Raw genomic sequence first — 21843 nt, 5'->3', positions numbered from 1 at the left:
CGTAATCCTTCCTCGCGTTTCTGGAAAAACTGAATAGCACTAGAATCACTGACTCAATTTTTGGATCTCATTTTCATGACAAAGCAATTGTTCCTCTCTTGCCCCCCCCCCTCGAACTGTTTATAAATGTGGGAAAGCGCGTGTATAAAAGGCACTGTCTATGAGCCTGAATAACACAGAGACCTCAGGGGACCACCACTTATCATCAAGGCCTTTCTAAATAGGTCAACATGGGCAGGGTGAGTTTGTTTTTAAAATGTTAACGAAACAACTTGATGTGGGTATTATAGTAACTTTAATGAAACAAATTATTCCTCAGATTGTCTTTTATGAGGACAAAAACTTCCAGGGCCGTCGGTATGAGTGTGACAGTAACTGCTCTGACTTCCAAGCCTACCTGAGTCGGTGCAACTCCATCCGGGTAGAGAGTGGGGCATGGGTTGTGTATGAGAGGCCTAACTACATGGGCTATCAGTATGTAGTGAAGAGAGGGGAATATCCAGAGTACCAGCGGTGGATGGGTATCAATGATCGCATCAGCTCCTGCAAGATGATCCACTTTGTAAGTCAAGCAATGGTAATGTGGTCTAAAGTGCTTAATGTCTCTACTAATTGATCTTAATATATTTATTATTTTACTGGTTAGTTAGCTGTTTATGAAAAATGTATACTTGACAAATATATTGAAATTCAGTGTTAGGGATTTAAATGACTCCTAATGATTCCCATTTGCCAAAATCAATATATGTGGCTTTGTTCAGGCAAACATGAGCTGACCTGCAGCCTCAGGCAACTTTAGTCACACAAAATCAATATGGTTACTAGAAATATGCATCCACATCAGTGTACCATTTTAAACAGTGAACTCTGAGCGCTGTGTAAGGTGGAGTTTAAGAGTTGGTTCAAAGCTAATGCTCTTGATTATGCCAGAAATGCCAAATGTTCTATGAGCTAAAGCGACAGGAAAACATCCAAATACATAAACATGTTTTTCTTAGCCACTAATCTTATTTTAACTCTCTGTCCCTTCACTGCTGCCGACCTGCTTTAACCACCACTCCATGCTGCATGGCACCCCCAGACCAGTGAAACCTCCTACAAAATGCAGCTGTATGAGAAGGCAGACTTTGGAGGCCAGGCCTTTGAAGCCACAGACGACTGCCCTTCACTTCTGGAGAAGCTCCGCTGGAGAGAGGTCAACTCCTGCAAGGTGTTTGACGGTTGGTGGGTTTTCTACGAGCACTCCAACTATCGTGGACGTCAATACTTTCTCGAAAAGGGCGAGTACCGCAAGCCTGGGGATTGGGGTGCAGCGAATGCAACAGTTCAGTCTTTCAAGCGCTTCACAGAGTGAGCCATCTCTAAACCAATTTGTGATTCATCAAATGACTGTAAATCAAAGTGCAGAGGTCTCCAAATAAAAGGCAAATAAGCATACTGTAATTCTGAATGGTTATTTATTACTTATTACTTAAAAATATATTTTATTGTGTCTAATGTAGACCAGCTGTTTTTACTAACTGTCCAAGCAGGCAATTGGTCGGAGATCCACAACAACCGGTTGTGGGTTTAAGTGAGTCCCAAAAGAAAAACAGTTTCCACCTCCTCCTATCAACAATATCTCCTTTGAGCTAGTTAGCTCAGAGCAGAAAGAGTGGAGCATCAGAGGCCAGGGAACTGAGGCCTAAACATGGAAAAACATTATAAATACTTGTACTTGCATATATACAGTGTGTGCATAATGGTAACAGGCCATGGGTCTAGAATATGTAGTATATTTACTCACCGCATCAAGGCGATATTCTATGCTGCTGTGTGTGTTGAGGTTGATCACAGCCACCCCTGGAACATGTAAACAGAGCCACACTCCGCCAACCACAAGTAGTTTATCTCCAATCACATGAGCAGTATGGGAGTATCTACAAAATAACATACCATGTCATATGTGTAATGAGAACATTGTTTTCAAGATTAGGCTCATGTCCAACATACCTCGCAACAGGAGGGGGTTTTATATCTAGTCTCTGCCAACAAAAGCCACTGTTGGTTGGCTTTAGCAGTGTGGTATCTCCAAGTGGAACTCCTCTTCTGCCCAGGCCTCCAAATATCACCACACCTCCTTTGTATGAACACGCTGAATGGGAGAATCTGGCTTCTGGCGCTGCTCCTTCAACTGGCACCTGCAATAATTCATTCAGATATTACTAATTTGAAAATATAGGACAAAAATAATTTTATGTCACACACAAATACAACCTCTGTCCAACGATTTTGACTTAGGTCCATGAAGTTACTCTCTCCAAGGACTTCCTGTGTTTCATTCTTGCCACCAAAAAGAAAAAGAAAATCTTTACCTGCAATGAAAAAAGTAAACTCTAAAGATAAAAAGTACAAAAAAATCCATAAAATTAAAATTGAATTCCTCTTACCTTTATGGCTGATTAAAGTAGTGGTGTGTCTCCATCTTGGTACGGAAGATCCACCCTCACAAACTACCTGCTGTACACCAATTTCTACATTGTCTTGACCCTCCAAATCAAGTGCACAGCATGGGTCTATTGTTATCTTGCATATAGTTTTCACTGGGTTAAGGGGAGAGGCACGCCCCCCTAATACGATAGCAGATTTCCCTGGAATGGCTGACACAGTGTGGTATAAACGGACACCTGTAAGAAAGAACATAACATAATTTAATCAATTTATAAAAAAGGACAATTTATTGCTATTTAGAGATATATTACTAACTCAATACAGAATACAAAATAACAAATACCTAAATCTCCAGATGGTGCTACTTTCATAAAATTCCAGTTGTCTTTATTTTTGAGTAGTAATCCCATCTGTGCTTCCCTGCCTCCTTTGCTTGACCCACCAGTAAGAAGTACAACATTTGGACAAAGACAGGCAGATCCCATCCCCAGTCCCTCTGTTGAAACTGGTATTGTTCTCACAAGTAGGGATATGGGGCTATACGAGGGGCTGGTGATTGTCAGTGGAGACACTAAAATATTTTAAAAATATATAAATACTTTAACTTAAAAATGGCAATATTATGGATATATATAATGCAATAGTATTTAATAAAATACTCTTCAAAAAAGCTACCTGGTAGAAACAATATTTCATGAGCTGCCAGAGACCCTCGAGATGCAGTGAGAATGAAGTAATGGGAACATTTTTGGTGCCACTCCTGTAAGAGAAACGCAGGTCATGTTTTATAGAATAATATAAATAATAATAATCTACTACCAATCAGTGCCTAATACAATCTAATAACAGTAACATGAAATACAGTTGATACAATTTTCAGTTGAGTATGCCTCAAAAGTGTTGGAACATAATAAAAATTACCTCGTATTCATCAAATGGCTCCAGATTTTCAATTTTTAGTCTTTCCACCTCAGGAACCAGTCCAAAGTAGAAACTATTCATGTCTAAACAGACACACTGCTCCCAGCCCTGACAACATATTATTATTCATGACACAATGATCAGAATAAATAAAATCTATTTTGTATAACTTACATTATCAAGGAACCTAATTCTTTGTGCTTCAATGTCTGGGTATTTTTGCAGGGCATAAAGAGCTGAATTTAATTTTCTAAAATGTTCTTGCATTATTTGTCCAAATGGATCAAATGGATGAATTTGTTCATAAATTAAAATCAGTGACTGAGGTAGATAATCTGCTGCCCATTTTATGACTGAGTCGGACCTAGAAAACAAATTTGTATAATAACATGATTATAATTAACACAGACAGCATAAGAATTATACTGTTGCTGCTTACCACTTTGTTTCCATATATGTAAGCACCACTTCTGATAAAATTAGGGTTGGAGCTGTCCATACAAAACCAGCTAAATCAAGAGCTTTTTCCATTTGAGCAAGCTCTCTCACATCAACACCAAGCAGTCGATACTGTGAGCTGGAGAAGTACAAAGGTTCTGCAAAATCAAATATATTGATGAGCAATTAAATTCTGTTCTATCAAAAATTTTAAGTGATAACCTACCTGCGAGACATTGTTCAACAGAATCAAGCATTTCCCTTAGCGTCTCATTTGAGTTTATCAGTGCAGATTTACGCCGGGCCACATCAGGAAAATCTACCTCAAACACTACAGCACTTGTGAGGATTTCACACGAATGGAGCCTAAAATACAATGAGTCAAATCCCGCTCCCAAGGACAAAATCTGCAACACATTAATCAAGAAATTCCTCTTACATCAATAGAACAATGGACCAATCTGTTGCTACAAGTGTGTACAAGCTTGCCTGTCTTTTTGGACAATCTAAAGTTTTTTCAAGAAATCTTCTCACACAGTGGTCCACAGCTCTCCAGCGAACATAGTAACCCCTGCAATGCATGTATTAAGTATTATGACCTATTAATTAGTGTATTATGACCAAAATAATATTTTTAAAAGGGGCACTATTCAACTTCCACCACCTGCTTTTTTCCATGGAGATGTCATAGTTTTGCCTGAAATGTTGCATCTACATATATGTGATGAACAAAATGCAATGGACAGAATTGTTGGTACCCCTCTGGCAATGAAAGGAAAATCAACAATTTTCACTGAAATAACTTAAAACTAAGAAAAGCAATAATGAATAAAAAAATTCCTGAAAAATAGTCAGTAAAAATCAGACACTGCTTTTGAATTGTTGTTTAACAGAATTATAAAAAAAAAAAAACTACCTAATGAAACTGGCCTGGACAAAAATGATGGTACCGCTAGAAAAGATTGTAAGTAACTGAACAACAGGGACATGTTAAACTTAGGTGTGTCCTCTAATTGGCATCACAGGTGTCTTCAAACTTGTCCTCAGTCAGTCTGCCTGTTTAAAGGGAGACATGTTGTCATTGTGCCGTTTCGAGACATGATACTGAACATGGACCAGAGAAAGTGAAAAAGAGAACTGTGTCAGGAGAGTAGAAAGAAAATTATAGACAAGCAGGTTAAATATAAAGACAATAAGACCATCTCCAAGCAGTTTGATGTTCCTGTGATTACAGATGCATATGTTCTTCAGAACTACAGGACTGTAGCCAACCTCCCTGGATGTGGCTGCAAGAGGAAAATTGATGACAAATTGAAAAGATGGGTCTTATGAATGGAACCAAAGAGCCCAGAACAACCTCCAAACAAATTAAATGTGAACTTGAAGGGCAAGGTACATCAGTGTCAGATCGCACCATCCTGTCACTGTTTGAGCCAAAGTGGACTTTATGTGAGGACACCACTGTTGAGAGCAAATCATAAAAAAGTGAGATTGGAATTTGTCACAGTGCATACTGACAAGCCACAAAGCTTCTGGGAGAATGTTCTTTGGACAGATGAGACAAAACTGGAGCTCTTTGGCAAGACACATCAGCTTTATGTTCACAGACGCAAACATGAAGCACACCAAGAAAAAAACACTGTCCCTACTGTGAACCCTGGAGGAGGTTTGGTTATGTTCTAGGGGTGTTTTGCTGCATCTGGAACAAGGTATCTTGAATCTGTACAATGGAACCACAAAACTATCAAGGTATTTTGGAACAAAATGTGTTGCCTAGGGTCAGAAAACTTGGTCTCAGGCATAGGTCATGGGACTTCCAACAGGATAATGAACCAAAACACACAGCTAAAAACACCCAAGAATGGCTAAGAACAAAACATTGGACTGTTCTGCAGCGGTCTGTGAGCCCAGATCTCAATTCTCTTGAACATCTGTGAAAGGAGCTGAAAGATGCCTGTCTGGAGACCGAACCCTTCAAATCCAAGACAACTAGAGCAGTTTGCTCATGAGAAATGGGTCAAAATACCTGTTGACCACTGCAGAAGTCTCACTGGCAGTTACAGAAATTGTCTGCTTTCAGAGTTTGCCTCTAAAGGTTGTGGAACAAAATATTAAGTTAAGGGTACCATTATTTTTGTCCAGGCCAGTTTAATTATTTTATTTTTTCTAATAATTCTGTTGAACCACAGGCGAAAAACAATGTTTGATTTTTGCTGGCCAATTTTCAGTACATTTTTTATTTATTACTGCTTTTCTCATTTTCAAGTTATTTCAGTGATTATTGTTGATTTTTCTTTCCTTACCAGAGGGGTACCAACAATTTTGTCCATGACTGTATATGTATTTACGGAAAACAAAGCAGGTGACACAGGTCAGATCAGTGAAGGGGTAATCCTGGTCAGACAAAGCAATAACATCTCCTTGGGGACAAACACATGGTAAGCCTTCCACCATAAAAGTGACATAGTGCACCTTTAAAGTTTAATTTGAAAAGCATTTATCTCTTAAACCTGTTGATAAGTGGTGCTCTTCTTGACACTTTACACACAAAGTGCTGCAGGTACACATCCAGAAAGTAGCCCTGGGCAGCAGCTGACACTTTGCTCACCACACTACTGTCATTGGTCCCTTGTACCTGTAGGTTAAGCCAAATCACAGTTTTACAGTCTATGCATCAAACCGCAGATGTTGTCTCATTAATTATCTGACTGAAAAAACTTTTGTAAGACAAACACAAAAACTCACCGCAGTGTCTTTTCCCAGTTTCTTTTTGTTTATTAAAGGCATGATGGCAATGTCCCCACCTCCTTACCTATCAGTTACCACGTCGCCGTACACATCATCTAGTAAAAGCAGATCTCCTATAAAAAATAAATATTACAGTTACTCTTCTAATGAGAGCTACATTAGAGAAATAAATGATTCACGGTGCCACACATGGTGGTTGCTCTATTTAATGTATGTTAGTGCCTCTAGTGGTGTGGAGGCTTAGTTTGTTTAGGTAATATAATTTTGTATTCTATAAACATCCTGCCGAGAAAATTTCATAACGCGTGCACGTATTTAACCATATACAATATAAAGGAATCACCTCAGAAATGTTATCTATTATTCATCCCATTCTAAGTTGACAGGCAATACACATGGCGCATGCGCACTTCTTCAGGAAGTAGCATTTCGTTCACCAGCTGACAGCGAAAATTGTCAACAGAGAAGTGAGGTTTATCTGTGCTTCTGAAACGATATTACAGAAAGGTGCCCGAGCAACTATTCTTTATATTTAATGCGCTATATTGATTTGAACCGTTTACGTGTAGGTTTTGTTAAGATGTTAGCATGTGAAGGTTTAAATCAACCTGCTGTTGTTAGAGAATTACCAGCGCGTCATAGTACATGATGGTTTGATAAGGGTTGAAACTGATAACAATAATATTGGATAAGGTGGTGCTGCTGTGTAATGGTGAAAGCTTTTTCTACGTTCTCCTGTAAATATTTTGTTGCGGAGGTTGTGTCTTTATTGTGCTGTAGCAGTGGATGATCATGTTCGCCATTGTTGTCAATTGGGTGGTAGACAGTGCAGCTCTATCTGACCAGTTATGTGCCTCTTTACGGTGTCCCTTAAATACAAATAGACTGGGCCTATATAACACAATCTAATAAAATCCCAGAAATATGAACCAACTATTTCCTATAGATGGTTGTTTGTGTAGTATTTGTATTTCACTGAGTGACAGAATATTTTCTTATTCCCACAGCCTAATAGAAGAGCTAACTACTGGTACAGAAGTGGGCCTTCATCTTAAAAGCATTGCTAGTGAGCCTTACCACAGAAGTACCTGTCTCCACCCCGGGAGGAGGCTCTTACTCTGGTCAGTATGAGCTCCAGAGGGAGTGGAGGCCGCTCCAATGGCGCTCTGCCACAGACCAAGATTTGCCAGTTCAAGTTAGTACTGCTGGGGGACATGGCTGTGGGGAAATCCAGCCTTGTGCTTCGTTTTGTTAAAGGGCAATTTGATGAATTTCAAGAGACCACTATCGGAGGTATATACTATGTTTTCATTATTATGAATGTGGTATACAATTGTTACTTGTTATTACAATTACACAGGTTTTACCAATGAAGTAGTTATAATTTATTCTTTCCTTTTTAGCTGCATTTCTGGCACAGTCAGTGTGTCTAGATGATACCACTGTAAAGTTTGAGATATGGGACACTGCAGGACAAGAACGATACCACAGCTTGGCACCTATGTATTATCGTGGAGCACAGGCTGCCATTGTGGTATTTGACATCACCAAACCGGTACCTTACTTTTTATGTTCATAAGAAATGCTATTATTATTATTATTTTTTTTTTTTTTACGTGTTTGAAGTTTCATCTAACTGATGTTTTCTAGGACACATTTGAGAGAGCCAAGGCCTGGGTTAAGGAATTGCAGAGACAGGCAAGCCCTAACATTGTGATTGCCCTGGCTGGTAACAAAGCAGATTTGTCAGAAAAAAGACTAGTAGAATTTGAGGTAAAAAACTATTTCAGTCACTAGAATGCTGTGCACTCTATGCTATCTGAAGACAATCGTTACAGTCTTTTTTTCTCTGCTGTACAGGAAGCCCAGACTTATGCTGAAGACACTGGTTTACTTTTTATGGAAACCTCTGCCAAGACAGCCATGAACGTTAATGAACTTTTCCTGGCAATTGGTAAGATTATATTCAGTAGACAAAATGTGTTCTTTTCAGGGTTTAGGCTAGAGCAATTTAAATTTTTAATTTTTTTTGCTTTTGTTGTTTTTATAAAATAGCTAAAAAGATGCCAAAAACAGACACCCAGAATCCTACACATGCAGCTCGGCACCGGGGCGTTAACCTTCAGGACCCAGATGCTCACTCTACTCGGGCATGCTGTGGAGGAAACTAGACCTTCTGGATAAATAGCAGTATTAGACCATTCACCATCATGGCTCCACCACAGCCCTATCTTCAGTCAAGTTCTTCTACCAGTGAATGTGATGTGTCAACATCTCTGCGATTCTTTACCCACCCAAAACCTACATTCATCCTTCAGTTCACACCAAAAGAATTTATCTTTAGAGGGAAGAGAAAACAAGACTGAAAGCTACATGTATATCTGTTCACTTGTAAATGAGAAATACTGAAATGAGGTGAATAACAATGACTGTTGAAATCACTGGCAGACCTAGCATGATATTTGGCACGAATTGTAAAAATTTTTGTTATAATTCTGTTTTATTGCAAAGCAGTTTGATTGCACAAAATGCACACACACACTAAAGCGCAATAAGCAAATGCTGAAAAGACTGGAAATTAAGTGAGGTATAAAACAGTTAAAAAGCAAGTGAGCTTTGCCTGCATAAAGATTTTGCAATGCTGCCTTGTCTCAACCAAACCACTGTGTGCTTAGTCCCAAACAATATACAGCACAGTCACTGGCAACTGGCAACGTTAAAATTGATATCTGTAGCAGAAACATCCAAAAGTATATTAACAATTAGCATTTTTATTTAAGTATTGCAATTTATTTAATTTAATATTATTGAACCGAAGGATTCACAAGTTATTACCAATGTGCAGACTGGACTACTACTAACCACAAGCTTTTTCAGTTTTTATTTTAAGTAATTTGAATGAAAAACTGGGATGAATATTACGCTGTAATAAATGTCTAAAGCAGGAGAACACTGTCCATCTTGTATTTGGTGTGTCTCTCACTTGCTCATTGTCTCTTGGCAAAGCTGTTTGTGAATATGAAAACATAGTGGCAATAAATAATTTAAACTTTGTGAATCATTGTTGTCTAGGATTTTGCAAAAAATATTTTTGGTGAATGTATGTGAAAACCAGTTCTGTTATTGTTCAATATATATTGAGTCAATTTCCATGATTTTGTTGAATATCATGATTTTATTTTTCAGTTTGTGTTTTTAAGTGTAGTCAGAAATCATACATCTTATTCATGTTAAAAAGTATCAGGTCATGTAGAACACATTTTTTTGATTATTCCCGTGTTTTTTAAAAGATATTGGTACGTCAGTTAAAAAAACAAAACAAAAAACAATACTGTCTAAGTTCCCGATATTGTATAAAAGCATGTGTATTTGAACATCTTATGAAATGTATACAATATAAAATAAGTTCGTACAACCTCCGTTATATATTTTTTTGTAAAAACATTTCTTGTTCAAATTCACTGTGTAATTGGTTCACTTCAAAACAAGCTAAAAAAAATAATGAAATTAACTAAATCTGATTTTAATCTTCATTTTCATCATCTACTGTTGTATATATAACTTGGTTCCTGCGCTTTATCAATGGAGCGGTGCCACGACTGCTAGGATTTACCCTTTCATCGCTGCTACGCTTCAGCACGCGAACAGCTGATGTATCCTCGTTATTACTGTCATCCCCACTATTTTCAGATTGACAGCGGACTGAAGCAGGTGTAGAGTGCAAAGGAGGAGGCATGTTCACCAAGTCAGTTACGCCACTAGGAGAAGTAGAAACTTTGGGTTCTGGCAGAATCAAGCGGTTAGGAGTGTGGATTTCACTAGTTGAAGGTTTGGTGAATTTCCCTTCCTTTACCTCCTCTTCTTCTTCCCATTCATCCTCTATTGTGATTTCATCAGGATTGAAAGAACCTGACAATGCTGAAGTGTCGGTCGGATACTCACTGGGTTCATCTCCACTTTCTACACTATGGGCATCATCCTCCTCCCCTCTGGAATCACCAAAGCTCTGTCCCAACTCACCTCTGCCCTGTCCAACCAGAGCGTAGATGTCCGTAAGCCCTAAAGTGGCACACAGCTCAGTGGTTTGTGGGTTGATGTTATAACTCGGTGCCATCTGCGGTTGGGGATTTGCAGGATCATAAACTGGCAGAGTCAAACTAAAGTTGTCTGGAATGGAGAGTTTGCCATCAAGATCCTCCATCACCTTCATCATGTCATCTTCTGAAACTCTGAAGTCCCACCTATTTAAAAGTTACAATTAACATGTAATGAAGACACTACATGGTAACCAGCACTGAAATATTTACTTTTCATGTAGACCATTATTTTCTGGTGGATTCCAGATTTGACAACTGGTTGACGGCAGAGACTTTGTACTCTTCAGAATAGCAAGCCACTCTGGATCATACTCTAGCCCATCATCAGATGAATCTGGTCTATCTGGGATATCTACAATCTGCAACATCAGCAATATACTACTCATGAATCCTCAACTAGAATCTAAAATAAAAATGTTTAATTACCTGTAGGAAGTCTCTGTTGGGCAAACATTTGTCCAGTGAAAGGAATTTTGTTACTCGTGGTGGAGCATTCCCTTTGGGCTGGGAAGAAAAAACACAAGAAACAATTTATTTAAATATATACTAGTAGATAATATTTTTCTTGCTACAGTCTTAGTCCTCTTACTGGATGTTGCATAACGGCAGCAAACTTGACATGAAGATGTGCTGAGAACCAGTAGCTAGGCTGGAGGTGAGAGAGAAGCTCCTCTGCAGCAGGACTTCCAAGAGAATTAAACTCCACTTCCTGGCGCAAAAACTTCTTCTTTTTAAGAAGATTCTCTGTGTCTCCATAATGATAAATCCCCAGTGGCCAGTCATGACTCATAAAAATATCCATGGGCATTTGAATCTGAGTGAAATATTTTTTTTTTATCCGTAAGAAAAAAACATTATCAAAAGAACCATACCTTACTATACCCAACACCATACCTGTTTTAATTTAAAAACGTCAATATTTCTGATGTGGTAAACACTTCGAAGTGATTCTGGATTATAAGGGGGATATTCAAAGTGACCTGAAAAAAGTGCCAATTTATTACATAATGCCAATAAAATGTGTTAAAAATCAACTCACCCTTCCTGTAGTCATAAGATTTGAATATTCCAGATGCACCTCCAATTCTTATGCCTTTGTAGCGAATAACTCCAGCATAACCTACATAACATACAGCATTGCCACATCAAGGTCCAGAACAGAAAGAATATAACTAAAATAAACAGTAAATTCTTGAAAATCATACCCAAGTAATAAATGTTGGGAGCAACCCAGCCTCCATAAGGGAGTTCTTGCAGGTGGTTCGAAGCCTCGTGATTTCCACCTATGAAGATAGTCAGCACAGGCGCTTTCTTCTCTCCTGAGTAGTATCTAGAATTATATACATATATATATATATTTTTTTTTTCTTTGAAAAGAGCGGTTATATGTTTAAGGTATTTTAAAAGAAACAACTAACTTGTAAAAAGTCTGCATTTTCCTGTACTTAGGTGGAATTGCCATACACTTCATATCCCCTTCATTCCGCACCGCTTGGAAGTCTCCACAACATAGCAGTAAATCTACTTTTATCCCTTCTTTTTGTTCCAGATAAGAAATAGTCTCGTATATCTTGTCAAGTTCCCCATGACAGCAGCCCTCTATTGCAATCTTCATTCTGGAAATTAATTAACTACAGAAAATAAAATATAAACAATTAATAACCAGTAAGAAAAAGCAGTCATACTTAAGCTGTATAGCAGTGTTTAGCTTACACAAAATCGCTACTAGTGAACAAGTGAAAACAGAAAAAGAGGGTGCGAGGTATAGTTACATACAAGAGCAAAATCTGAGATACCATGCAGTAGTCGTTAGATTCCAGAGAGTGTAGAAACCTCCAATATTTGGGCAGAATGTTAAATACAACGAACGAATGAATTTTCCCACCTCGCAAAAGCGTCCCATACGCATGTGCAAAAAGTCGTCAACTTCCGGAAATAATCTTCAATCAGCCCCAGCAGATTCAACAAAATTAAATTTAAAACAAATGTAATTTTAATGAATCTAATAAGATATGCATTATATTGCTTTTAAAAATATTTTATGTACACCTTCATGATATTTACAATTTAATAAAAGAAGGTTTATAATTGTGCAGGTTGTGCGTTGAATCTAACGAACGATTTAAGTGAATCGTCGACACGTTTATTTACCAAATCAGCGATCACGCAAGTTAGCGCCTTTGATTCTGATTTAAATAATATTTGTAATCATAAGTAGAACCTTATGTTGTGATATTCTTTATCCAAAACGTTAAATGGCTGTGAGTGTTTAGTTTGGGTCGCTTTTACTTTTTAAAAGCCACTTACAGTCGCTCTGGGGGCGGAGTGTCTGCGAAGTGCTGCGCCGATTGGGGCGCTTGATCGGGGGAAGAGAGATGGCGTGCTTGTTGGAGGCCCCTCTCCGCATCAGTGTGCTATCTGTGAGTCCCACTGTTATAGTTTTAAGGAAAATCAAAATTCGTAAATTAGCCGGTAGAGAGACAGTCCTTTCTTGATTTTTAAGGTTTGACAAATGCATAACTGTAATGAAGTGGACATGATTTTATTCACTCTGTTAGCCGGCGTGCTAAGTTGCAGCCATGCAGCGCTGTAGCGGTGTACCTCTGCTCCTTTTGGTGGGAGCGGTTTAATCTCTGAGCTGTGCCGGGCGGGCGGACACAAGTTCAGGTTAATAAAAAGACTTGTGCTCGTTGCGTTGTCATTTGAGCAGTGTTGTTGGCAGGAAGTAAATCCAAACTAACGTAGCTGTCATATTCAGACTGAAGAGTTAGCAGCTAAATGCTAATTGAATGTTGTGTCACCTTTTATGGAGTTATAAAGGCTGTCACCTCAAGATTACTTAAACGTGTCAAACAAACAACAGCGGTCTTTTCGCTCAGATTTACTGATGGGTCGCTCATTTTAACAACGGTGAACTTTGCAGAAAAAGGCTATCCTTAATTTAAGCTACATTAAACACATTATTGTATAATTAACAATGTCAGTTTTATTTATCTGCATGCAGCGTAAAATCTGACATGCAAAAGCAATGTCCCCAGGGGTTTATTGCACGCTACTTTAGATGTTATAGATCTTGTAGTTAATACTGTAGTAAATAGTTTCAGTTCAGCTGGTGAAGCCATTCATTTCCAGTGGCACACTGCATACATCATGTCAGCAGTGGTGTTGCTGTCAGCTGGGTGAGAACATGAGGAGCAGTGGTCTGTCTGGGCGTTCTTCTGAGTCTTATGGAACGTTCTGGTTAAAGCCATTTATGAACTATATACTGGTATCACATGTAGCCTCTAGGCATGGGCTTATGTAGTTGCTCAGTACCCCTTTAATTTGGCAGAGATATGTTTGATTCAGTGTCTTCAAGTCCCTCTGAGGTATTAGTCAATCAGTGGCATAACTTACTCTACTGATTTTATATTTGTCATCAGATATAATTTCTTTACCTAATGGGGAAAATACAGCTTATTTACATGTTTGTTTGTTTGTTTGTTTGTTTCTCCAAACAGGAAGTCACTGCCACTAGTCGGCACTATGTTGATCGGCTATTTGATCCTGATCCACAGAAAGTACTGCAAGGGGTCATGTAAGTATTATTTACTACCATTGGGATTCTCATTTATTGGAATCTGCTTGTTCTATTTCATTTTTGCTTTATATTTAATATATAAAGGGTGAGATAAAGTGTACGACATTATTTAAATACATTGTCTGTCTAAAGTCATGTGTTGGTAGTTTATATAATTTATTTGTTCCTCATCTTTTAATGGAATTCACCAAAAACTCACTCTGACTTTGGTAACCTCACCTGTACCCAGACGGCTTTATTTTTAACCATCACCCATTTTAGTGGCCTCTTCACTAGCTCTGTGCCAACTTTATTTGACTGCCTGCTACAGCTGTATTTTTCCACTGCAGTCTCTCACCTGTCATTTGATATCTTGTGGGGTGCTTAGGGGGCGTAGAAACCACATGGCAGGAAAAGTTGCACATTATAAACAAACATATGATATCATGTGTACAGATCCGTAGCAAGCATGTGATGCAAGTCTCCTGTGTCTATTTTACACTGCTATGCTGACCGGGTTATACATGGCATGGTTAACAACTTGATGAATTGGGTCATTGTTGCTGATACATATTCTGATAAAAATGTAAACAAATACTTGTTTTAAAACATGCTGCTTGTTAGACTGTCCTTATAAAATGCTTTATTCAATTTGTGTTATTGATGGACATTTAACATGATGACTTTACACTGAGTTTTTTGTTTTACAGTGACATGAAAAATGCTGTCATTGGAAACAATAAACAAAAAGCAAATCTCATTGTCCTTGGAGCTGTACCAAGGTATGTCACATATTGCAAGTCTTCTCTTTCACTTCATTTGTCTTATATTTTGATCTCTGGGTGAGACTGGCCATCACACCCTAGTGACAGACTAGTAATTGCTATACTAAAATCTCAAGTAGCATTTTAGCTTAAGTAGCAAGTAGCTTAAAATGTGGTGTTTTTCTTTTACAGGTTACTTTATCTACTACAACAGAGCTCATCTAGTTTGGAGCTGCGAACAGAATGTGCTATAGTGTTAGGCAGTCTAGCCATGGGCACAGAAAACAACATCAAGTCTCTAGTGGACTGTCATATTATCCCTGCTCTTCTTCAAGGTGAGTCCTTATACAACAACATGTATTATTTTTTTCATTGGAAACATTTGTAAGGTGGTGTTTTGTGTGATCTTTTTAAAGGCTTGTTGTGTCCGGACCTTATTTTCATTGAAGCCTGTCTTCGATGTCTCAGAACAGTTTTCATAAGTCCGGTGACACCGGTGCAGCTTCTTTATACTGTATGCTTTACACTGTTCACTATTTCTGTATTTATTAAGTCGTAATAATAACAATAATTATGTGCTTTCACAAAACAAATCAAATCTATTATATTCAATAGTTCACTTTTCCTTTTACTGTTTTCTTAGGACCCCACTGTGATTCCTCATTTAATGTCCCTACTTAGTCGTTCAGAGAGGACACAAGAGTACATCACCCAGATTTTCTCCCACTGTTGTAAGGTAATATCGGCATATTTCATATTCACAGAATGTATGTTCTAATAACTTCTGATAAAACCAGAATTCCTTGTTTTTTTTTCTAGACTCCAGAGCACCAAACTGTTCTATTTCACGGTGCCATTCAAAACATTGCTCCGTTACTTATATCTCCTTCATACAAAGTAAACCAAACAAAAATTATTTTATTCATTCATTCATTATACTGTCGATTACACATGTTTCCACTTTGTACAGGTTCGGATGCAGGCACTAAAGTGTTTCTCAGTCCTAGCTTATGAGAACACTCAAGTCTCCTTGACACTAGTGAATGGTAAGTATTATATAATTTTGAACTTTTATACATTATAGTAGGAGTAATATTTACAAACTCTTTGTGATCAGTGCTGGTGGATGGTGAGGTGCTTTCTCAGGTATTTGTCAAAATGATGCAAAGGGATCAACCCATTGAAATGCAGCTAACAGCAGCCAAATGGTGAGTTGCAAAGTTGTGTATAATATACTGTGTATCAGTGTATATTTTTTTTCCTAATTTTCAGTCTGTGTTTTCAGTTTAACATACATGTGTCGAGCGGGTGCCATAAGGACTGATGACAGTTGTATAGTTTTAAAGGTAAATCCTCTGTTTCAAGATACTTTACAAAGCAATTGAATAATCACATCTTGTTTTGCTATATGAACATCTGTGGTGTACATTTTTCAGACGTTGCCATGCCTGGTTCGAATGTGCAGTAAAGAACACCTGCTGGAGGAGAGGGTAGAGGGTGCAGAGACGCTAGCCTATCTGATGGAGCCTGATGTGGAGCTACAGAGGATTGCTAGCACAACAGACCACCTGGTCACTATGTTGGCTGACTACTTCAAGTACCCCAGCTCTGTATCTGCTATAACAGACATCAAACGGGTAATTAATTAACCATTAGAATCAAACTATAACTATCAAGTTTTACATTAATAAATTATGAAAGTGTGTCTATGTCTGTGTCTATGTCTGTGTGTCTGTGTTGTGTTTGTGTGCGTTCTTGTGTTACTTGTAAGAACTGGTGTGCACTTGACGAGTCAAAATAGTTATTTATTTTTCAGCTTGACCATGACCTAAAACATGCACATGAGCTCAGACAGGCTGCTTTCAAACTTTATGCCTCATTGGGCTCCAATGACGAAGATATCCGTAAAAAGGTGACATTTGTTTGTCCTTTTATTGGTAAAAGTAATCAGAAGACTATATTTTATTTGTTATAATAACCGTACCTTCTCATTACAGATAACTGAAACGGAGAATATGATGGACAGGATTGTTAGTGGCCTATCAGAATCTAGCATCAAGGTTCGCCTGGCTGCAGTCAGGTAATCGATATTGAAAATTCAAAAACTATGCATGAACACCCAATCCTTCAAGTGCTACTATACTTCTACTTACAAATTGTTCCTCACCACCCTTCATTAGGTGTCTTCACAGTCTGTCTCGTTCAGTACAACAGCTCAGAACGAGTTTCCATGACCATGCTGTGTGGAAACCTCTTATGAAGGTTAGTAAGGCTCAATCCCAATTCTCTTAGCCCTTCAAATGAGGACTAAGGGGAAGGGCTATAAAGCCAGCACTTATTTATGCAACATCCCTTGTTTTGCCACTGCTTATTTTTCTATTTGCAACAAGCCAAGAGCTGTATGGTGTCATTTATGATTATGGCCAATTAATTAGGGTTTTGTGATTATAATATTGGCCTAATTATTTTAGAGTCAAATATTACACCTTAGGCTATATTATATTACATGATTATACCTTTAGGCTATACAATTATATTATATAGGCCTATATATTATTGGGACTATGTTTAGGTGAAATCATGTATTAATAATAATTTGGCCTATGAGATATTGTATTCCCACGATGTGACATTTTTCGAGTTCAGTGAGAACACACACTAATGATTAGGCTACTGTATTGATGATGCTTGTGAACTTGGACAGACTGATGCTGTAGTTATAGTTTACTTTAATTTGTTTAAAGGAGTTAAATGACTAGACAAGACCATGCAGTGAAATGTTACCGCCGCTTTCTGCAGCTCAATAGCCGGGAGAGAGATTTCGCCATCAAAATCCTCCTGTCCCTTCATTTGAAGTGTACATCTGAATGTACTTCATTTGAAGGTGTATACAGCCTTACTTACTCCTACCCCTTGCTGCTAAAGAGAATTGGGAAACACTGTTGTCTCGTGAACCGGCAAGATGCAGGGGAAGGGCTACGCCAAAGGGCTAAGGGGTAGAACTGGGATAGGGCCTAAATCATATTTATTGAATAAATCAAAAATAGCTCAAAACTAAAATAAATCATATTTTCTTTGATTATATATGTATGTTTGTTTGTCTAGTTATTGCAGAATGCTCCAGATGAAGTTTTGGTTATGGCCTCATCTACACTATGCAACCTACTGCTGGAGTTTTCCCCCAGCAAAGAGGTGACCGCACAGATCCATATAACTATAACATTCTTGATAATCTCAGTTACTTTAATTCGTGCTGTCTGTCTCATCAGCCAATCCTGGAATCAGGGGTAATAGAATTACTATGCAGTTTGACTCAGAGCGACAGCCCTGCACTGAGAGTCAATGGGATCTGGGCACTGATGGTAAGATTTTTTATTCGTTCAGTGCTTCAATTAAAGGTTACTGTCAATTCATATTTTCTCCTTCTTGGTTTATAAGTGTAAAGAATATGAAGTCCACTGTTTTTATGGCCCATCTTTTGTTTACAGAACATGGCTTTCCAGGCAGATCAGAAGGTCAAAATGGAGATTGTTCGGTGTCTAGGCACAGAACAATTGTTCCGTCTGCTGTCTGACCCTGACACTAATGTGTTAATGAAGACGCTTGGTTTGCTACGTAATCTGCTGTCAACACGTGCTGTAAGACCTGTGCAAATGGATATCCAGACCAGACAAAGTTCAAAATGTTGTACATTTTTCATCCATACCTCCTATTTTCTTTCTTTCCTCAGCACATAGACCAAATCATGAGTTCCCACGGAAAGCAGATCATGCAGGCAGTGACCCTGATTCTGGAGGCTGAGCATAGCATTGAGGTCAAAGAACAGGTGAGCATATGCTTCATTTTAATTAATAATTATTAATAAAAAGTGCTGAATTCTGTAATATGGAAAGCATATACATGAACATAATACTTTCCCTTTGTCATAGACACTGTGTATTCTAGCTAACATTGGGGACGGCAACACAGCCAAGGAACTCATCATGACTAATGATGACATGCTCCAGAAAGTGAAATACTACATGGTGCAGTATACAATTATTTATCTTCAACTCAGATAATCTTGTTTGAATTTCATCTGTATTCACACCTTTTATCACTTCAGGGGCATTCAAATGTGAAGCTGCAGATTGCTGCCACTTTTTGTGTCTCCAACTTAATCTGGAATGAAGAAGATGGTGAGTACTGTGGTGTGGGAATAATCTATGTAAACAAATCACTCATGTATGACAATCACAGTCTGTGACCTTTGTACCATGATCCACACAGGTTCTCAGGAGCGCCAGGACAAGCTGAGAGAAATGGGCTTTGTGGACATCCTGCACAAACTCACACAGTCCTCTGATTCCAACCTCAGTGACAGGTAGTTACCCAGTTACATTGTGTATAGTGGTAAAACATATTACTATTATGACAAACTGTTTTACAGGGCAAAGACTGCTATGCAGCAGTATCTGGCATGACTACTGTGGAGGGACAACTACTACCAGGCTAACGTTTGTTTGGAGGACACCTTTGGTTGCTTTAGTTTCTAGTTTGATTTGGAGCTTGGTTTTGTTGCACAATATCAACCATTTTTAAGTGTGGCTGGCCTCCCTTTAATTCACTCACAACAACCGGACACTACCACCTCAGCCCACCCTCAAATCTCCACTTTGACCAAGTTCATTGAACATCGATGCATTGTTTTTGTTCAATGATGAAGTGAACTTTATTGGGACTTTTGAAGTTTTGCGTAGAGTGCAGTAGCCAGTCAGCAGTTGGTCTGGGCACTTTTGGCCTACCCTCAGAGGAGACTCAGGACTCAAAACATTTGAACTTTAAAGTTTGAAGTAAGAGCTGGGCTTATTGATGGACTTTCACTCCTCCCACTTTTTTAACTTAATTGTTAACTAAGATAAATATTTTTCCTTATGGTGTCAAAATTAAGGACATCTGTACAGACAGACTGCCTATTTTGAAAATGTGGGTGTTTTTCTTTGTGGATACATACCTCGTAAATATATATATGTATATAAATATAAATATATATTTTTTGGAATTTTATTTTCCCCCGGCCCTCTTTTGTCATTTATTCTGTTGTACCCTAATTCTCGACACATAAGTTGAGTGCTCTGATGCAATTCTACATTTGGACATTGTCTATACTACACTACAGACATTAGATACTGAATTCCTTTCTTCTTTTCTGCTGTTGTGTTTCTGCATCAGGCTCGGACTGGTAATCTGTAGTAGGCCTGGTAGGACGCTCCACCTCAGACCACATTTGGGCCCAAATTTTGTTCCCAGTCCGACCCTGTTGTGCATACACTGGGGCTTGTCACTACTTTTCGGTCTTTTGCTCTCAATAGTACCCTGATAATAGTGCGACTCAAACTGCCTAATCACAAATACCCATCAGTATACATTATGAAGGAAATAGGAATCAATCTTTGAATGCAATCTTTCTAATCACCTCTGCACCTTCTTTGTGATCTTTTCTAAAGGGATAAGTGAAAATGGCTAAGCTCCAGAGGTTGCTTTTATTATGTGTAAAAGATAAGATGCTAAAAGTTAAGTGTCATATCTAAGCAGGTAAATGCCCCAAGTTCGTTGAGCGCAATGGAATAAAGACACATTGTATTTCATGCTTCTGTTATTGTTTTCCTTTTTCCACACTCTTGTGATGTTAACATTTCAAACCTTTATTTAGCTCCGATAGAATGAATGTCATGAGAAATATATGCAGATATGAAGGTGGATGTGTTTGTGTTGAGTCTTATTTATGGTTGGCACACCTCATTGTCTACATATGGAAAATGGTCCCATGTATTTGACCCACCATTCAGAGCTGCCAGGAGAAATACAATACAATGTTTTTCTTTGCCTAGAATGTCCCACTGTACAGCATTAAGCTCGTCTATATCATGGCAACAAGCATGCTGCCACCACACCACATTACAGGTCAGATAGGCAGACCAGCTCACCAAAAGAAATTTTTTCCAAGACTTTTTGAGGAAACTTAAATTGTAGATAAATATGTTTAATGGTATACTACAGATGGGATGCACCCTCTAGAAGTTACACAGTGCAAATAATGGATATAAAGTTATAAAATAATTGTGTTAGTATGTGATACTAAAATGTATTAACACATTAATGAAAAAAGTAACAGTACAAGAAAATTTTACACTTTTATTACAGGAAATTAATTGTGTATGTGTTTATTTAACCAAGCTTAAAAATAAACAAATGGTAAGTCAGAAATCTTAAAAAACAACACTTTATTTTTGCACAGTAGGTAATCCTGGTAAAGTTTCATGTAACAGCAGTCTGTAATAATAAAATACATCTCAATCTTCGCAACAGGGAAGTTCATACCCTCCCATTTTTCTCCAACCCCTGACATAGTTACAGCAGGCACGTTCCTCATGCAAGACATTTCAGTGACATGCATTTAATTAAAAAAACCCTTTGTGTATTTCATACCCTCCCACCTTTATTTTCCCATATGGATTACCACTGCACAGAGCTGCAATAGATTTTGGTACTTCTTATTATTGAAAATAGAAACCAGAAATCTGACAGTCCTATGTTACAAGCATCTGGTGGAGCTTCTGTTGCACTATGCAGCATCTCACCAGCAAAACAATGTATGAAAGTCCTAAAAGACCTCCATAGTGGTGTTATAATTGGCAGTGGGGTTGTTGATGACTATGTTGAGTGACAGTCAATAAATACATGTGTGCTACATTTGAATTGGGAAGGCTACACATTAAAATCCAGTTTGTGGTGAATGAATAAGAAAGTAATCTTGCGTAGAAATATAATGCACAATGATATTTTAGTTGAAGGTGCACGTTGTTTGTTGGTAATGGCTTTTCAGTTTAGTTCCAAATACCTGTAG

The 21843-nt window shown here is 38.1% G+C and overlaps 5 protein-coding genes across 13 annotated transcripts; 3 read left to right on the top strand and 2 right to left on the bottom strand.

The window, feature by feature from the left end:
- The first annotated feature begins 230 nt into the window (after nucleotides 1–230).
- Nucleotides 231–1354, top strand: crygs2 (crystallin, gamma S2). Of its 2 annotated transcripts, XM_020936340.2 has the most exons (3): nucleotides 231–239; nucleotides 320–562; nucleotides 1082–1354. In XM_020936340.2, the coding sequence occupies exons 1-3, from the start codon at nucleotides 231–233 to the stop codon at nucleotides 1352–1354; spliced, it is 525 nt and encodes a 174-aa protein (XP_020791999.1). The 2 variants fall into 2 exon arrangements, with proteins under 2 accessions (XP_020791999.1, XP_055008441.1); XM_055152466.1 differs by lacking the exon at nucleotides 231–239 and having other exon boundaries at nucleotides 250–562.
- Nucleotides 1355–1440: 86 nt separating this feature from the next.
- lcmt2 (leucine carboxyl methyltransferase 2) lies at nucleotides 1441–10695 on the bottom strand. Of its 2 annotated transcripts, XM_055152379.1 has the most exons (15): nucleotides 10558–10695; nucleotides 6535–6650; nucleotides 6300–6424; nucleotides 4279–4360; nucleotides 4016–4196; nucleotides 3791–3947; nucleotides 3526–3715; nucleotides 3352–3459; nucleotides 3106–3190; nucleotides 2774–3001; nucleotides 2430–2666; nucleotides 2257–2354; nucleotides 1993–2180; nucleotides 1787–1919; nucleotides 1441–1684 (listed from the first exon to the last, which is right to left on the bottom strand). In XM_055152379.1, the coding sequence occupies exons 2-15, from the start codon at nucleotides 6574–6576 to the stop codon at nucleotides 1517–1519; spliced, it is 2022 nt and encodes a 673-aa protein (XP_055008354.1). In that variant the 5' UTR covers nucleotides 6577–6650; nucleotides 10558–10695; the 3' UTR covers nucleotides 1441–1516. The 2 variants fall into 2 exon arrangements, with proteins under 2 accessions (XP_055008354.1, XP_020791997.1); XM_020936338.2 differs by lacking the exon at nucleotides 10558–10695 and having other exon boundaries at nucleotides 6535–6757.
- On the top strand, nucleotides 6943–9595 carry rab5b (RAB5B, member RAS oncogene family). Of its 2 annotated transcripts, none has more exons than XM_020936339.2 (6): nucleotides 6943–7044; nucleotides 7545–7830; nucleotides 7941–8092; nucleotides 8188–8310; nucleotides 8398–8491; nucleotides 8593–9595. In XM_020936339.2, exons 2-6 carry the CDS (start codon nucleotides 7665–7667, stop codon nucleotides 8706–8708), a joined length of 651 nt encoding a protein of 216 aa, XP_020791998.1. In that variant the 5' UTR covers nucleotides 6943–7044; nucleotides 7545–7664; the 3' UTR covers nucleotides 8709–9595. The 2 variants fall into 2 exon arrangements, with proteins under 2 accessions (XP_020791998.1, XP_055008430.1); XM_055152455.1 differs by having other exon boundaries at nucleotides 6977–7004.
- On the bottom strand, nucleotides 9691–13065 carry dbr1 (debranching RNA lariats 1). 5 transcript variants are annotated; one of them, XM_055152422.1, is made up of 9 exons: nucleotides 12942–13065; nucleotides 12053–12265; nucleotides 11840–11964; nucleotides 11674–11754; nucleotides 11529–11614; nucleotides 11224–11448; nucleotides 11061–11138; nucleotides 10845–10993; nucleotides 9691–10778 (listed from the first exon to the last, which is right to left on the bottom strand). In XM_055152422.1, the coding sequence occupies exons 2-9, from the start codon at nucleotides 12247–12249 to the stop codon at nucleotides 10061–10063; spliced, it is 1659 nt and encodes a 552-aa protein (XP_055008397.1). In that variant the 5' UTR covers nucleotides 12250–12265; nucleotides 12942–13065; the 3' UTR covers nucleotides 9691–10060. The 5 variants fall into 5 exon arrangements, with proteins under 5 accessions (XP_055008397.1, XP_020791978.2, XP_055008401.1 ...); XM_020936319.2 differs by lacking the exon at nucleotides 12942–13065 and adding an exon at nucleotides 12431–12577; XM_055152426.1 differs by lacking the exon at nucleotides 12942–13065 and adding an exon at nucleotides 12431–12577 and having other exon boundaries at nucleotides 11529–11584.
- On the top strand, nucleotides 12921–20696 carry armc8 (armadillo repeat containing 8). 2 transcript variants are annotated; one of them, XM_020936248.2, is made up of 22 exons: nucleotides 12921–13054; nucleotides 14135–14211; nucleotides 14904–14975; nucleotides 15150–15292; nucleotides 15374–15471; nucleotides 15601–15693; nucleotides 15777–15854; nucleotides 15928–16003; nucleotides 16075–16165; nucleotides 16243–16303; nucleotides 16394–16594; nucleotides 16774–16869; nucleotides 16955–17037; nucleotides 17138–17219; nucleotides 18063–18149; nucleotides 18227–18319; nucleotides 18446–18595; nucleotides 18688–18783; nucleotides 18887–18982; nucleotides 19063–19135; nucleotides 19227–19320; nucleotides 19387–20696. In XM_020936248.2, exons 1-22 carry the CDS (start codon nucleotides 13010–13012, stop codon nucleotides 19418–19420), a joined length of 2019 nt encoding a protein of 672 aa, XP_020791907.2. In that variant the 5' UTR covers nucleotides 12921–13009; the 3' UTR covers nucleotides 19421–20696. The 2 variants fall into 2 exon arrangements, with proteins under 2 accessions (XP_020791907.2, XP_055008364.1); XM_055152389.1 differs by lacking the exon at nucleotides 12921–13054 and adding an exon at nucleotides 13599–14002.
- The last annotated feature ends 1147 nt before the right edge of the window (nucleotides 20697–21843 follow it).

This window comes from Boleophthalmus pectinirostris, unplaced genomic scaffold (genome assembly GCF_026225935.1).
Source record: "Boleophthalmus pectinirostris isolate CB_2022bp ecotype Guang Dong unplaced genomic scaffold, ASM2622593v1 HiC_scaffold_1, whole genome shotgun sequence".
Lineage (NCBI taxonomy): Eukaryota > Metazoa > Chordata > Actinopteri > Gobiiformes > Gobiidae > Boleophthalmus > Boleophthalmus pectinirostris.
This window is presented reverse-complemented; position numbering and strand designations above follow the sequence as displayed.

Bases quoted from the DNA above. Each gene is read 5' to 3' on its own strand.
- crygs2 (XM_055152466.1), top strand. From the start codon at position 257: ATGTTAACGAAACAACTTGATGTGGGTATTATAGTAACTTTAATGAAA. The intron at 563-1,081 runs GTAAGTCAAGCA...TGGCACCCCCAG, and splicing joins CCTGCAAGATGATCCACTTT to ACCAGTGAAACCTCCTACAA.
- lcmt2 (XM_055152379.1), bottom strand. From the start codon at position 6,576: ATGCCTTTAATAAACAAAAAGAAACTGGGAAAAGACACTGCG. The intron at 6,425-6,534 runs GTGAGTTTTTGT...CTTAACCTACAG, and splicing joins AACTGGGAAAAGACACTGCG to GTACAAGGGACCAATGACAG. The intron at 3,002-3,105 runs GTAGCTTTTTTG...AAAATATTTTAG, and splicing joins TGAAATATTGTTTCTACCAG to TGTCTCCACTGACAATCACC.
- rab5b (XM_020936339.2), top strand. From the start codon at position 7,665: ATGAGCTCCAGAGGGAGTGGAGGCCGCTCCAATGGCGCTCTGCCACAG. The intron at 7,831-7,940 runs GTATATACTATG...TTTCCTTTTTAG, and splicing joins TCAAGAGACCACTATCGGAG to CTGCATTTCTGGCACAGTCA. The intron at 8,311-8,397 runs GTAAAAAACTAT...TCTGCTGTACAG, and splicing joins AAAGACTAGTAGAATTTGAG to GAAGCCCAGACTTATGCTGA.
- dbr1 (XM_055152422.1), bottom strand. From the start codon at position 12,249: ATGAAGATTGCAATAGAGGGCTGCTGTCATGGGGAACTTGACAAGATA. The intron at 11,755-11,839 runs GTATGATTTTCA...TATGTTATGTAG, and splicing joins TCCCAACATTTATTACTTGG to GTTATGCTGGAGTTATTCGC. The intron at 10,779-10,844 runs GTAAATATTTCA...ACTTTTAAATAG, and splicing joins AATAATGGTCTACATGAAAA to GTGGGACTTCAGAGTTTCAG.
- armc8 (XM_020936248.2), top strand. From the start codon at position 13,010: ATGGCGTGCTTGTTGGAGGCCCCTCTCCGCATCAGTGTGCTATCT. The intron at 14,212-14,903 runs GTAAGTATTATT...TTTGTTTTACAG, and splicing joins AAAGTACTGCAAGGGGTCAT to TGACATGAAAAATGCTGTCA. The intron at 15,694-15,776 runs GTAATATCGGCA...TTTTTTTTCTAG, and splicing joins TTTTCTCCCACTGTTGTAAG to ACTCCAGAGCACCAAACTGT.